Source organism: Thermobia domestica, chromosome 7 (genome assembly GCF_964235325.1).
Source record: "Thermobia domestica chromosome 7, izTheDome1.hap1.1, whole genome shotgun sequence".
Lineage (NCBI taxonomy): Eukaryota > Metazoa > Arthropoda > Insecta > Zygentoma > Lepismatidae > Thermobia > Thermobia domestica.
The window spans coordinates 203333365-203349003 of NC_137460.1; the positions used below are offsets into that span (position 1 = coordinate 203333365).

A 15639-nucleotide genomic window follows, 5' to 3' on the forward strand; every position below is an offset into this window, starting at 1 on the left:
TTACAACGACAGTGTTTACCAAAAGATTTAGTTTCTATAGTAATATCCTAATAGCAGATGGATTTAACATTTAAACATCAATGAATAAAACATATGATCATTAATAGATTAACGGTGGATAAATAGAAGGTTTTATTTTCTTTATTTATGGTAGATACCTTAAATTCACTTGCAAAGCGATTGAAAATTAGTAGGATTTCTAAATGAAAATTTTGTTATATGAAAAACTACTACCTGAAAATGATATATTGGGAAGGCCATTGGTGAGAAAAATCTCGTAGAATCTCGCACTGAAGGCTTCCAAACAAAAATATGTAGATCTCATCTATTAATGCCCGACGTATTATTCAAGTTCCCAAACGAAAGAAGGGGTGATGAATTTTGGCATCCTGTTCAGCCACAAATATATTTAGACATTTCATCATTATTTTAGATGGTTTCTAAAACCATGCCACGTTCAAAACCAATTATATGATCAATTGCATACTATCCTTTTCATGATTTTTGATTAATTGTTACTTTTGTTTTTGATACGGCCGTAGTAAGTTTTCAACACACGTATATAAATGTATTCTTTCAAATTACCCACGCTACACTGTGTATTTTCCCATTGTACGATAGCACTAATCAAATTAGGAGTTGGGCGGTTCATTTGGGAGCTAGACATCTCTCCGTTTTAGGCCATCAGAAATACCGTGTCATATAAAAGGTGCCTTTGCTCAATAACTGAGGCTAGTCACTACTTTGTGTATATTCTGTATGTTATCTACTCGTATACAGTTGCTGTCTGGTGTCTGTCGATCATTAGTGGCATAGAATGTTATCAACAAACTCACAGCACGATCGATCACAGGGCAGTATAGCCCAACCAGAGAATGTTAAACTGAGGATTTGATTTTTCACTGTTTTATCGTTTACCGTTACCGTCTTCTATCTTTGCAACCCCAGTGACAACCGTGCCATATTGCTAGTACTCAGGGTAGGTATGAACAGCCAGCTGTCAGATTTAATTTCTTCATTTTATCTTGATGTTTCAGCTTGACGCCGAGTAGAAAGATTGAAATATTTCGGACATATTTTGTGATCGTGTGTGTGTTCATTATATATTATTCTTGCTTTAATTTCTTTCTTTCTTTAGATCATGTGTTAGTCGAGACCATTTTGTGCAGTATCCAGCAGCTGATATATCTTGGCTAACTGAAGATTGTATTAATCCCATGAATGTTGGGCAGTTTGTAAATAATCAGAACAAAGGTAAATAATTAATATAAATGTAAGAACTCTTAAAACGTACAAAAGTCTTATTGAGAGAGAGAGATACATAGAGAGAGAGAGAGAGAGAGAGAGAGAGAGAGAGAGAGAGGTGTATATCAATTCTGTTAATTAGCAGGGGAACAAATGTGTAATGCAATAACATTGAAAGAAATGTGGTAAGTCAGGCTGCTTTGAACCCGTTGAAGTTTTAAATTGACAGAATGTATTTTCTTAGTATATTAAATCAGTGTTAATATGAAGTTTTATCAAAATAATAAATGATTAGAGAACGAAGAAGTCGACATGATACAACAGTAGTTGGACATTTAGCCCCTATGGCCAATTTAGCCACTCACGTATGAGGGATGACGTCCCTCGGCTATCACACTGCTCGGAGAATTGGGGAGGAAGAAAGAAATGGGGCAGGAAAGAGGAGGCCTGGGACCATTATGTAAGGTACCATCCCGGCATTTGTCTGGAGTGAATGACGAAAACCTCATTTACGATGGCTGACCTGCATAAAACCTTTACACTTTTTCGACTCAGTGTCCCCACCGGGAAGCGAATCCGAGACCGCCAGCACCAAAGGTGGGAGCGTTACCGAGTACGCTATGCGGGGCGAATGCAGTGGCGTAACTACGTTTTATCCGCCCCTTCCCCCCGCAAGAGAATACCTAGGGACCCCCGCCTTAATAACATTTTTTGTGGAATGATAGATAACAATAAATAACCATACTTCCCTGTATCTGTGAATAATCAGTTAAATACATGCAACTACTAGGCTTAAATTTTCATAAATGGAAACCACGTTGTTATACATATAATTTATTCAATAAGCTTCAAAATGGAAGATGGGCTTAACTCTTTGCAGTCAGTAACGTCAGTCTTCATGAAGAGTAGTAGAAATTAATTGAATGGTTTCCTTCTTGCTTTTCTGTAAGCAAAATCTTTTACTAACTACCGTACATCCATTTTTTTTTCAGCTTTGTCCGCATTTATTGAGAGCAGTTCTAGATTACTTAACCTATTTTGGCCCGTTGTGCTTCTCACATAGTTTTATATTAATTTCAATTTTGAGGACCTCTCCGCAGAACTAACAGAGACAGGGAGCGTCAAAAACAACAAATACGCGGCAATAAGTTCTGAAAAGCTAGATGCCAATGACTTATATTTCACAGTTAAGAGCCTTACATTTTTAGGTCAAACAGAATTCTGAACACTTATTTCAAATTTCAGCTGTTTCACAAAGCAAATTACTTCCATCGAAAACGAAGAACCAATATCACAACTGTAAGTTGTTTAAAGTATCTGTGCCCTTTTTAGAATTTCTTCATCAGTGAAATGAATTATATTGGCAGGAAACAAAAAGGAAAATTTGTATACTGTATCACGCAAAGATGTAAAACGACAATGTAACTGAATTTAGTAGTAGAATCAAATAGTTTAATATTGTAAAACTTTGTCTCATATAGGTTATAGGTAGAGCATTTAATAAAAAGAGCGTCCGGAATCGACTCCCACTACCAGTTTTATTATAAAAGCTTCCACTATAAAAGTATTTTCACAAAACACTATACAAAATAATCTCTCTAATATGAAAGGTTAAAAATAGGTAGTCTTTGACCGTAAGGTCGCAGACAGGATCTTCAACAGAGCCCCGTAGCAGACTAAGGAGAGGGGAATTAAGGAACCAATGCTCCGTAGCAAGCAGAGGCGGGTTAAGTGGCCAACAGAGCCCCGTAGCAGGCTAAGCGGCTGAGGTTAGGATTCCCAGACAGAGCCCCGTATCAGGCTAAGCGGCTGAGGTTAAGATTCCCAGACAAACCCCGTAGCAGGCTAAGCCAGGAGATAGGATAGGCGTAGTCCCGTAGCAGACTAGAGGCCTGGGGTTAGGTTACTCCAAAAGTCCCGTAGCAGACTAGAGGAGGGTCACCAGAAAACTGGTGTCGAGTTGCCTTCGTCCATCCAATTTATAGGGTCCTTTGGGTGGCGGTGGCACTGCTGCTCCGATGTCGTCTTCTGCTCCGTGGGAGGGGCCAGAAGCCGTCGTCTGCATGTGACTGTAGATCCATCTGGTGGGAGATCCTCTTGCCGAACCACGTGGTGGTGGTTGTAAACACTGATGCATGGAATTGTTTGTTTACAACATCACACATAGGATATTACAATATAGATGTTAATTTTAAACTTTGATTCAATATTTCCCGCCGAAGAAAAATATAAGAGCCTATAAAAGCCAACCGAACCGAATTTCCCTCCTTTTTTGTTCGCGGTGCTTGACCTACACGTCAAGCTTCCCAAAGATAGCCAAAAAAAGGGGAGGGTGGAGGAACATTGCCGACTAATACAAAACTGAAAAGCATGTGATTCGACCTATTAGGAGGGTAGGGTGAAAAACCCCCTTGGAAGTTTCGAGCCCCCCCCCCCCCTCCGCGTTGCAGGGTTTCGCGCCATAGTAGTTACACCATTGGGCGAATGAAGTATTGGTGTAACATTAAGTAATACCTGTGAAAACTATAATGGTTCGGTGATGGAGCGAGTAATGAATAACAAGTGATCATATCCTTGATAATGGGTGTGTAGTTGTAGGTAGGGATACCAGCAGGGTTTGAAAAAACCCGGGTATTTTTGAAAAAGCCCATCCCACCTGGGCCCATATGGGTTTTTTCGGGTATTTTCGGGTTTAATTGTTTTTTTTCGGGTTTAATTGGGTTTTTTCGAAATATTTCAATGTCTTTGGGGTAAAAGTGTTAAAATTTTATTTGTATTTCAAGATTGTCATTGTCGCAACTTGCAACAATATTCTGTTCACTACTGTTTTGAAAAACTGGGCGCCATTTTGAAATTTTACGTTGGATGGCCGCCAAAATATATATACAGCTAATTTAGAGTGTCTCGTGCTTCTACTCTGAAAATTTATATTTAAAAGACCCAAAATTGCGCCTTGTAGTGTGGATACCCGCTATTTTGAAAACAAAATTGCCGACATTTTTTAAATTTTACATTGGTATACCGCCAAAATCTATACAGGAAATTTAACTTGTCTCGTGCTTGTACCCTGAAAATTTAAGACCGAAAGCTGTACCCTGTAATGTGTGTGTGTGTGGTACAGGCAGACAAACGAACAAGTGTAGATCAAGTCATCCCAGGAGCCTTAGTAACGTTCGCCAAATATGAATATCAAATATATATAAAAGAGAACGCACAAATCCTTTGTGAACTCATCACGCTAATACGGCTGAACCAATTTCTTTCATTTTTGGGGGGTTATTAGGATTTGGACCCTAGATGGTTTTTATCATATCACTTTAATTTTTAATTACCAGTGTCTTGAGATAATTGACCATTCAAGTGTCCATACGTACAAATCCTTTGTTATTAGTTCATCATAGGTAAAAATAAACGTATTTATATGCAACCCGCATGACCATGTGACTCGGCGGGTTAACATAAATGACAGGCGCTATAATGTTAACATTTACTGCAATTTGAAAGCGAAAAAGTAAAAATTATCTAAGTAACAAAGTTTATTGCGTTCCGGGGTGACCGCAGCGAAGCGGGGTGAACGCTGCTAGTCAAATATATCAAAACAAAGATATCATTCATGGCAAATATTTTACAGCATAAAATAAATGGTTTTGTTTTTGAAGTTCACTTTCGATACTTTGCGCGTTCAATTACGGGAATTTCCCTAGTACTAGCAAGATGGTTCTTTCCTGAAAATGAATTTAAAACAATTAACACAGAGATAATTCACATTTTATAAAGTAAGTGTTTCAAACTGCCTTAAATGAAATTAAATATCTTCCAGCTTAAAATAAATAGTTTTATTGTTGAAGTATTCAGTTCCGATGCTTTGTGCATTCAGTTGCGGGAATTTCCCGAGCACTTCTTTCACGACGTGTTTTCCCCGAAAATGTAGCTTTCTTTACTGTACATCGACACTTCCACTAGTACGGAAGTTTGAATTCAGCACTTGAAATAGTAGGGCTACATTGTCTTTGGAACTCCGAGCATTAAGCTTCATAAATCTGACAAGAATTTTTTTACGCTATTGCTGGTGTTGATTCTACAGAATGCTTATTTGAAAAGTAGCAAGTAATGACGGAACTACACTACTGTTGTTGGAAAACAAAATTTTACGTAAGAATACTTGCGTTACCATCAAATGTATGAAATAATACAAATGTATTTGCATATTTACTGCTGGTACAGGCACCTATGGCCTTAAACTTGTCAAATGTATGGGGGATAATCTCCCCCGGTGTCGCCGAGTTGGCAAGCACACTATTCACGGAAAGTATTTTCTAAAATATAAAATTGCATATTTTACTTCAAGTAGGCTATAAACACAATCCATACATTAATTTGTTCTATAATTATCTCAAGCTAAAGTAAGCTTTTTTATCCGTTCAGTGCATTCAGAACTTTATATAGGTCTAACGTTGAATGTTTTTGTATACTTTAACATGAAAGCATCTAATTCGCCTAGTGATGAGCGCAAAAGTCTTGGTCTTGCAGTTTTTGCAAGAGTCTTGCATGCAAGACCAAGACCAGGAATCCCGATGCAAGACCAAGACCAGGAATCCCGATGCAAGACCAAGACCAAGACCATCCCTGCAAGACTAAGACTCTTACGCAAGAGTCTTGCACAAGTACTGATACTACTTACTTTTTTAGATAGATGTAAAACGGAAGGTAAAAAATCATTACTTGAATTTTTTGGCTTCAGTAAAAATTTTGCTAGAGTGATTGTGTTCCCAGTAGCAATGCTATCCATGTGAGATCCATGTGAGTAGAGCTGCCCCTGTAGTATATAGGTCCGGTATGTTTTTTTCTGAATTGGTTGTTTCCGTTTTCTGTAGTTATTACTCGTTATCAAACTACACAGGTGTCATTCTAATCAAAGCTTGTTGCACACAAAGAAATATATCATTGGTGCTCAATTACGATGCATTCCTGCGTTTAGAAGATGACCGGGAGCATAATATGAATTGTTACAACGTATAAGAACTTCAGTGTCTGATTTACTTTGGTCATCATTTGATTCATTTACGGCAGCCCATGATTGGATTTTGGGAAATCATACGAAGAATAGTTGTGTCCATAAGAAGCGGATAAGCAAAAAGTAAACTAAAAAATGTTATGGCCGCAGCGGGTCAGTGGTAGAGCGTTTGCCTCTTGTGTACGGGTTCCCTTGTTCGATCCTATATTGCGCCATGTCAGCTTTTTGGTGGACAAACACCGTGCACGTGGGTTTTCTCGAGTTCTCCCGTTTCATCCTACTTTCTTCATTCCACCATTTTATTCATTTCTCATAATCACCGTCTCCCTTAGCCTCGGTGCAAAATCGTGGGACTTTAAACTAAACGGCATGACAAACATCTTGGCATTTGAAGGCGGCGCTCCAAGTTCCCTTTAAATGCTGCTAACAAATGAGAGGCCAGCGGTATTGCCACGTTTATTTCGTACACATCCACGTCTATCCTCTGCCACCTGATCGCGCTGTAGTTCGTCTGCTTAGCCATAGCTACACCTCTTAGCACTCGGCAACGTCGAGTCAAAGCTTGCGTTTTGTTCATTTAGCTGAAATGCCAAGATGTTTGTCACAGGCTTTAGATATATTGTTTCATTTCAAAACACGTTCGTGGTGTTCCTCTTCCAAAACTATAGAGAAATGTAGTATTGAACATCAGTAATTCCGTACAACACAGGTGCCGACTACATGAGTATGGCCTTGGCTCCGAGGCTTAAGCATACGTAGGAAATTTTTAATGTGTGCTCATATCGAATTGTGCTTAATATCGAAATAACATCCACAAGTTTGATTTCATGGTCGGATGCTTATACGTTGAATAATGGTTTATCAGTATAACGTTTAGCCTCCATAGGTATACGCCACATCGAGGATTCAGCGATATAACATTATACAACAATAAATAACCCATATTCACAAGTGAGAGTGATTTTGTACAATTACTTCAAATAACTTGGAGTTTGATGCCGTTATTTTGTATTTCTAATATAGGTCAAAAGTATTGATATAAATTGAGTTTACACAAAAGACAGACAGTTGAGTCGTTTTCAGGTCTCACTCAAATTATTCTAAAATATTAAGACGTTTGATTAATAATCATTATTATTTTAATTTTCTCTCTCTCTTTTTTTGGCCAATATTTCTAAAAAATATCATCATCATAGCTATTCTCTCATTATTGGCAGGTTACTTGCTTGCACTGAAAAGCTTCGATGTATGGTGGCATTAAACTAGTCTCTTCGACTTGACGATAGCAATTTTCTGTTTTACTATCTTCCTCCAAATACAGTCTCCACCTCTCCCTCTTTTTCCTTCCACCATACATTCTAGCACGTCTCCCATAATACAGTTCCTCCTCAGCAAATGTCCCAACCAGTTCCTTTTCCACCTCTTAATTACAACTAAAGTCCTTTTCTCTCCTACTTTTACTATTTCTAATACCTTCTCATTCGTTTTCCCTTCAAGCCAGTTAATTCTCTCCTTTTTTCTTCATGTACATGTTTCAAAAGCCTCCATTTTTTCTCACTTTTGCGTAATGTCCATATGTCTGTCCCATAGAGTACATATTAGACTCAATAAAACAATTAGAAATTTGTTCAATACAAAGATTAGCTAATCGTGGTTGGAAAGAAAATATCTGACTCCTTTAGAGTAAAAAAATAATTTTGCAATTCATGGTATTTCACTAATCTGTTCCGTCTTGATTCTCTTTTATGCGTCTCAGGGGTACCCTCCCCAGTTTGGGAACCAGTGGAGTGTTTCATCTGTTAAAAAATATAAAAATATTCGAAACATTGTGATTTGTCTTATAATTAATGAAGCGTGGGCATCCATTGAAAAAAAGTAAAGGTCGTCGCCTATGTTGTACACTGTCATCATACTTACTAGAAGGTAAACTATATTATATTTAGAAACAAACGTTGTATTTCCGTTACTATTGGCACATTATAGAATTTATTATCTCTTATATCCAGAGTATAATTTGCCTTTGAAAAGCATAAGATTTGTTAAAAGCAAGACTTGCAAGACTCTTGCAAGCAAGACCAAGACCAAGACTGTGTGTGCATGGTCTTGCATTTGCTCATCGCTAAATTCACCCAAGGAAAGTCCAAGATCTGATAAAAATCAATTTCAATGTGATCCCCTTAGTTGTACCAATAATATACTAACGAAAAGGTCAAAAACCCAGGTGGGTTTTAAAGTGGGTTTTTTCAGGTGGGTCCAACCCGAAAAAACCCGCCGGGTTTTTTCGGGCTGGACCCACTTGGGCAAACCCTGGATACCAGATGTTACGTTTTCCCCATAAGTTTATATCTTTCTAGCACCTTTTAGGTTATACGTTTTTATTTTCCCTGTAAATGAATTTCTTCCATTTTTATTAAATAAAAAGTGAGACATTAACTAGACGAACTCATTCCTACGCAACTCAACGACGTAACTTATTATTCGGAGAAGAAATGCAACCGGCTACGTTTTTATCTTCTATCTGACCAATAGCTCAACCTTATGTTCAACAATAATTTGGTTTTAGCATCCTAGTTACTGTGAAGCTATTGTGAACAAATAAAAGCCGAACTCTCAAGTGGTTGTGAATTTTAGGGATGGCCAGAACCGGTTCCTGTTGGAACCGGTTTTCGGGTCTGAATGGATCCGGTTCCGGAACCGGTTTTTCGGATCTAGGTCTGGAACCGGTTTTTTGGATCCAGGTCTGGAACCGGTTCTTCGGATCCAGGTCTGGAACCGGTTCTTCGGATCCAGGTCTGGAACCAGTTCTTCGGATCCAGGTCTGGAACTGGTTCTCAAGATCCAGTTCTGGAACCGGGTTTTCGGATCCAGGTCTGGAACCGAAACTTTGTGACGATCCCTACGCTAAACCCGAGCTGCTGGAAGGCTGTGAACAGTGTGCTAGATGAAATGATGGAAGCGACAGGCAGGCGCCCAGGCGGCGGCCGCTTGTCTCATTTGGCTAAATAAACTGGGTAACTGACAAACTCAATGGTTAAACAGGCAAACTGGCCAACTCATTTGGCTAAACACCCACTGGTGGACCAAAATAAAAACAAAAAAAAAAAAAAAAAACACTGGTGGACCAAAATTTTTGGAGGGGGGCACAAGCGCATGGTCCTCTTTGCTGTGTTTTGAAGGTGAAATTTGTGCCTCCTTTACGGGTCTTTGGGGGCTTTCGGAGGTCTGGAACCGGTTCCTAAGATTCGGTTCTGGAACCGGGTTTTCGGATCCAGGTCCGGAACCGGTTCCCGAACCGGTTCTGAAAACCGGACCTCCGAGAACCGGTTCCGCCGGAACCGGAACTTTGTGGCCATCCCTAGTGAATTTCGATATGTCCTGCAAATATTTTTTGAATGTATAACAAGGATGTGGGACTGTTAAGAATAGATGCCAAGTATTCCTTAAATACAATTAAAAGGCAACAAAGATGTGTGTAATAATATACTTAGTTGGTTGGATTAGAATTTAGCGTCCCCTTCAGTACCGAGGTTATATGAGATGGGAATCTACACCTTAACGAGGATCCAAACCACTTGAGTTCCCACAAGACTTTATTTCCGGTGGGAACCTTTATTGTTCCCTGTATTGTTTATGCGTTTCAGTTATTTTAGTTATGCGAGGATACAAACCCTTTGTTTTATGCGTCTCAGTTATTTTTAATGAAACTGCCCACATTTCCAATTAAATTATTCTATGTACTATATGGAACTACACATGAGTTGGTTGCTTTGTAAATTCTTAATATCACATATCTTGCATTCTTTCTTCCTAAAAATCGTAAAATCTTCTTTATTTCTCTCTGAGAAATCTGGCAACCCTAGTTGTAGGTAGTAGTTAAAGGAAATGGAGATGTTTCCAGTCAAGTGTCCAATACTGGAAACAGTGGATCTTTTTAGGGTTGTGAAATTTATGGTGAGAATTCAGGAAGTTTTGTTTCTGGAATATGATGATGGTTTGAGATATGCCCTGGCCTGTTACTGTAAATATTTGACACTGTTCTGAAACAGATAGGGCTTCAGAGTCAGTGAATTGTTGTTTAGTGCGTGTGGTTTTGAATTTGATCCTTGATTCTGTTTAACAGGGATAGAACTAAACTAATGTGTAAACGAGAAATTATTTCATATTTTTTTATTTTGATTTAGAATTTATTAAGGGAAGTGGTGAGGTTATCTGCTCCACTATGATGTGAATCAGCCGCTATAACGACGACGGAACAATACAGAAGGTCGATCCACATTTATGGAAACGGAGTGGAACGTCCGTCAGGGGCGCTAGAATCGCACAAAGCACAGCAGAGTTATCAGAAACCAGTTGTGTGGAGAATTCGGTAGCAGGAAGTGAAGTGCTCAGAGTGTAAAATACCTCCAAAAGTGACCCCATTCTGGGAGGGATACATCACCGCTCTTTCCGACATCGGATACATCTACAGTGCAGTTGTGAAACTATGTTCGTCCAAGGATTTCATATTTCCAAGAAGGGTATTGCGAATGTACTCAAACGCAATAAAAATGCACAGCCAGATGAAGCGGGTGTGCGCACAGTGGCACGAAAACAACACCTCCGTTCCAAACGTACAATGGATGTGGTTCGACAAGTGCAGAAGTTGGTGACCCAGGAGAATCCGCCGCCACAAAGAGATTCCCAGGAGTGTTAGAAGATCCAAATCAACTGTACAGAGGATAATCAGCCAGGATTTACGCTTGCAAATGAAGCATAAGCCACATGTTCACACCCTCACAGCCAAACATATCCGGGCACGCAGGGTCCATTGCAAACGGTTCTATGAACGGTATTTAGCGGGTGCCAAATGGAAATATGTGGTCACGTTAGACGAGGCCTGGATCTATTTGTCAAACTAAAGCGGGTTCGAGCCATTTACTATCATCCAAAGGATGCCAAGGACCATGCCAATTGGGTCCGCACGTGCCGCGAAAGTTTTCCCCGTGGAGCGAATTTTTCCAGGTCAAATCAACACAATTTAAAAACAGAATTTACCTTAGCATCTTGAATTGTCATGAAATTTTGCACAGGGGTACTATTCATATAGACTAAGAAAAATACCAAATTTCAACTTTATATATCGACCGGTATTGAAGATAGGGCTATGTAAAGTTTGGAAAAAAATGCCCAAAATAGCATGTTCAATGTATTTTGAAATTGGAATTGCAGCTCTCCTAATTGAGCTAGCGAGCTGGTCGAGATGTCATTTTACGGCATTTTTCATGCCTTTTCCTGTGGTATACATCATATAGGCTAATACAAATTTTTATTTTCAAAATCAAAATCAAAATTTTTCAAAAAGTACATATTTTAAAATTTTGAAATTAATTCCATGAATAGATAGTATTGTTGGAAAGCACAATATGAATTTGTTGTGGCAAAATATGAATTTGGGATGATAATGGGTTCATTGTTAAATAAATTTAAAACTAACACTATAATTTTCATTAATACCCTGTTCCTATCAGAAAAATATACGAATGCATTTATTTTTTATAACTTATGGGAATAAATTTAAACACTAACATGAAGAGTACAGTAATGGGTCTAAAACATATCCTACCGACTTGTAATCTGCTGGCTATACTTATTACCTCATACTTTAAAAACTAACTTAAAGCAAGTTAAAGTGCTGATACTTTTGAACTTTAAAATAATATTAATACAAGTTTCACAATTGAAAATGTTACTGTAAATAAACGTGGTTTCTAAAAAGTATACATAAAGCACTGGTACAACAGCATGGTTGGCTGGTTTAAACAAGGTGTTTTTTTTATAGAAAAAAACAATTGATGTAAAAAAAATGCAAAAATGCCAATTGAATTTCATAGTGACGTTCTCACATATGTCGAATCATCTGTGTTCGTTAAATCTAATTCTTGCCAATTAGTTAAGGAGCCCGATGACCCACAAAATTTCTTACAGGTGAAAACCGAGTAGTAGTTCAGATGCCACTTCAAGTAATATGTCCAATCCTTCATAACCTCGCTGTTACATAAGGACGTTAAGCGTAAACAAACCAAACGAATTGTAGCAGTTTTAGCGGGTAGTCATGAGTTCATTGCCAAGCAACAGGGAGCCTTCCTTAACTACACAAAAGAAAATCTCAAAGAATCAGAATTTGCTGTCATCTGTGATTTTTCTAAAAATTATAGCACAGCGCTACAAGATGAAGCATAGAGCTACCACTGGACAAGCTAACAGGTCACAATCCATCCTTTTGTTTTATATTTCAAACAGGAAAAAGAAGTTGAAGATGTTAAATATGTAGTTGTTTCCGATTGCCTGGAGCACAATACAGTTGCTGTCTACACCTTTCAAAAAAGACATATCATTTCTGACATCCAAATTTCAGAAACTTCCAAACAAGGTTTTTTAATTTTCCGACAGGTCTACCGCGCAATACAAACATAAGAAAAACTTTGAACCTCTGCTTTCATGAGGTAGCTTTTAAAATGAAAGGAGGGTGGTACTTCTCGGCTATAGCACATAGGAAAGGGTCTTGCGATAGAGTAGGCGGTTCAGTAAAGAGACTAGCAGCTTGTGCTAGTTTGCAAAGACCCTATGACAATCAAATTGAAATCCCCAAGACAACTTTTTGAATGGGCAGTAGAAAACATTACCAAACGTTACATTAGTTAGTTTGTTTACTCAACCCAAGAGGAATATACTGAAACTGAAATGTCCCTGGAAAGTCGCTTCGATTAAGCACTGACTATCAAAGGAACACAGCAATATGATGCATTCATTCCCAAAACTACATCAACATTATTGGTGAAACATTTTTCAGATGGTTTGCAGGCAGTGCCGTAACAGAACTCTTCGCTCCCCACCCCCCCACAAGAAAACGTATTTTTCAATATAATAGTAAAAGTAGCAGACACAATAGTACACACACACACGCATATATATGTATGTATGTACAGAAATACTTTCTTCCAAAGTAATCTCAAATAGTAATCCCAAAACAAGAAAAAAAAAACTTAATATCAAAGTTGCAATACAATAAATAAATAACAGAATATAAGTATTCAGTAATAAACGGGTTAGCAGGGACCACTGGGCTTGGGGGCCCCAAAAACAGAAAAGAATGTTACAAAATTGCTAGTAATCCAGAATTTCACCACAACGATTATTTTTCACACATAAGAAATGTCTCTATAGGCTTGGGGGCCCCAAAACAAACAAACAAACAAACAAAAAAAAGTTACTAAAATTGCTGGCAATTTTAACATGGACAATGATTTTTTCCCCACACATAAGCAATGAATAATAATATAAGTTATTAGTACTGAATAATGAACAGGTTCAGCGAGACCTCTTGGCTTGGGGACCCCAAAATCAGAATAAATATTACTAAAATTGCTGGAAATCTTAAAATTGATAATGATTTTCTCTCGCACATAAGAAATGAATAATGAAATATATGTATTCAGTAGTCTACTGACTAATTAATGGCTCCTAGGCTTGGGGGCCCCGGTGCGTTGCACCGCCCATTGTTACGGCACTGTTTGCAGGGTTGGAAAAAGGAAGTGTCACAATCTTCAAATAAACTTCAATTAGAAGACATATCAGGCTGTCACCGCTGTCTATGAAGGAAATTGGTGGCTCGGGTATGTTTTACAGAAAAATGAAGAACTTGAGAAGTAAAAATAACTTTTCTTCATTCACATGCCATCTCCATCATTCTCATATCCAAGAAACGCTGATGTTCTGTGGATGTCTGTAGTGGACGTTCTGCAAAAGTGAATCCTGTAACTCCCGATGGAAGAAGTTATGTTCTCCTTGAAAGTGATGTATGCCAAACAAATGTGGCTTTCTCAAATTTCAAGTGATAAACATATCCTATTACTTACTGAAAAAGTTTTACTATGAAATCATCTTTACTCTTTCTTCAGATTAGTGTTCATTTTTATTTTCACAGAAGTGTAAAACTTAGTATTCTTGTGCTATTACCCTACGTACAGAGTATTCTTGAAAAATAAGTATTAGTTTTGATTTTGTAAACAATGAACTCATGATCATCCCAAATTTGCCAGGTGCTTTACAACAATACTATCTATTCATGGAATTAATTTCAAAATTTTAAAGTATGTACTTCTTGAAAAATTTTGAAGTAAAATTTTAATTTTGATTTTGAAAATAAAAATTTGTATTAGCCTATGTGATGTTGTATACCACAGGAAAGGGCATGAAAAATGCTGTAAAATGACACGTCAACCAGCTCACTAGTTCAATTAGAAGAGTTGCAATTCCAATTTCAAAATATATTGAACATGCAATTTGGGCATTTTTTCCAAACTTTACATAGCCGTATCTTCAACACCGGTTGATGTATATTGGTTTGGTATTTTTCGTAGTCTATCTGGAGGGCATCTGTGTACCAAATTTCATTAAAATCTGGGATGGTGAGGTTAAATCACTGTTGAATTGATATAGAATGACCCCGTGGCTTCATGGTGGTTGCAGGTTTTTGCCATAAAGGGAAACTTCCCTTGCATACAGTTGCACGAAATGTGAAAATTAACGCAGTATACTAACAACAACACGTTCTGGAGCCATTATACCGGCAGCATATTCCGTCGTTGTATGGTGCTGAGGTGTCGAAAATCTTCATTCATCAATACAAAGCAGTCAGCCATACAGCTCGAACAACTGTGGCATACATGGCCCGCAAAGCACGTGAAACTGGAATCCGTGCTATCCCATATTCAGAGATCTCTGTCAAGTCTCCTGACGCTGCACCAATGGACGTTTATGCTTTCGGGTGTTTGAAGCGAGCGATTTCCTTACGTCGCTCACGCACATTGACTGGCTTGTGGAGAGTTTGCAAGGAGTGGTCCAAACTTCATCAGATTTCTCTGAACAGAAGCCTACTCCAATGGAAACTTTGGTGTCGGGCTAGAGTTTATAGTCAGGGTCGTCATATGGAGCACAACTGCTGATGGAAATACGACTTTACGCCCTAGCGTAGGGGACACAAATTCGTTTCCATAAATGTAGACCAATCTTACCAACTTTCTGTATTTCTTAGTTGAAATGGAACCTCAAAAAATAAAAATTACAAACCAAATAACCACATATGAGAAAAAAGTATACAAGTAGAAATAGAAATGTCGCGATGTGGGAATTTTGTACTCTTCTCAATAAGGTTTTTTGGATGTTGCAAAGTTCATGAGTGTAACACCATTTTCATTGCTCTCCTTATGCAGACTTTCATTCCCTGTAATCGGTTTGAAAATATCCTCTCGTCCTATCTTTGCGTTGAAATCCTGTAATAAAATTTCCATATGTTTCCATATCGCGGAAGTTGGTAAAATACCCGTTCTACTTCTTCGTAA

General features: G+C 38.1%; 1 protein-coding gene across 4 annotated transcripts in view; it reads left to right on the forward strand.

Moving 5' to 3' along the window:
* Window positions 1–15639, forward strand: part of LOC145690674 (SET domain-containing protein 9-like) — a 78323-nt gene that overhangs the window by 37196 nt on the left and 25488 nt on the right. For all 4 annotated transcript variants that reach the window (XR_014132255.1, XM_081765811.1, XM_081765813.1 and 1 more), the window contains exon 6: window positions 1139–1254. Coding sequence is in view for 3 of the 4 variants with exons in the window: in XM_081765811.1 (XP_081621937.1) it covers window positions 1139–1254 (116 nt within the window). In the remaining variant the exon portion in view is untranslated. The remainder of the gene's footprint in view (window positions 1–1138; window positions 1255–15639) is intronic.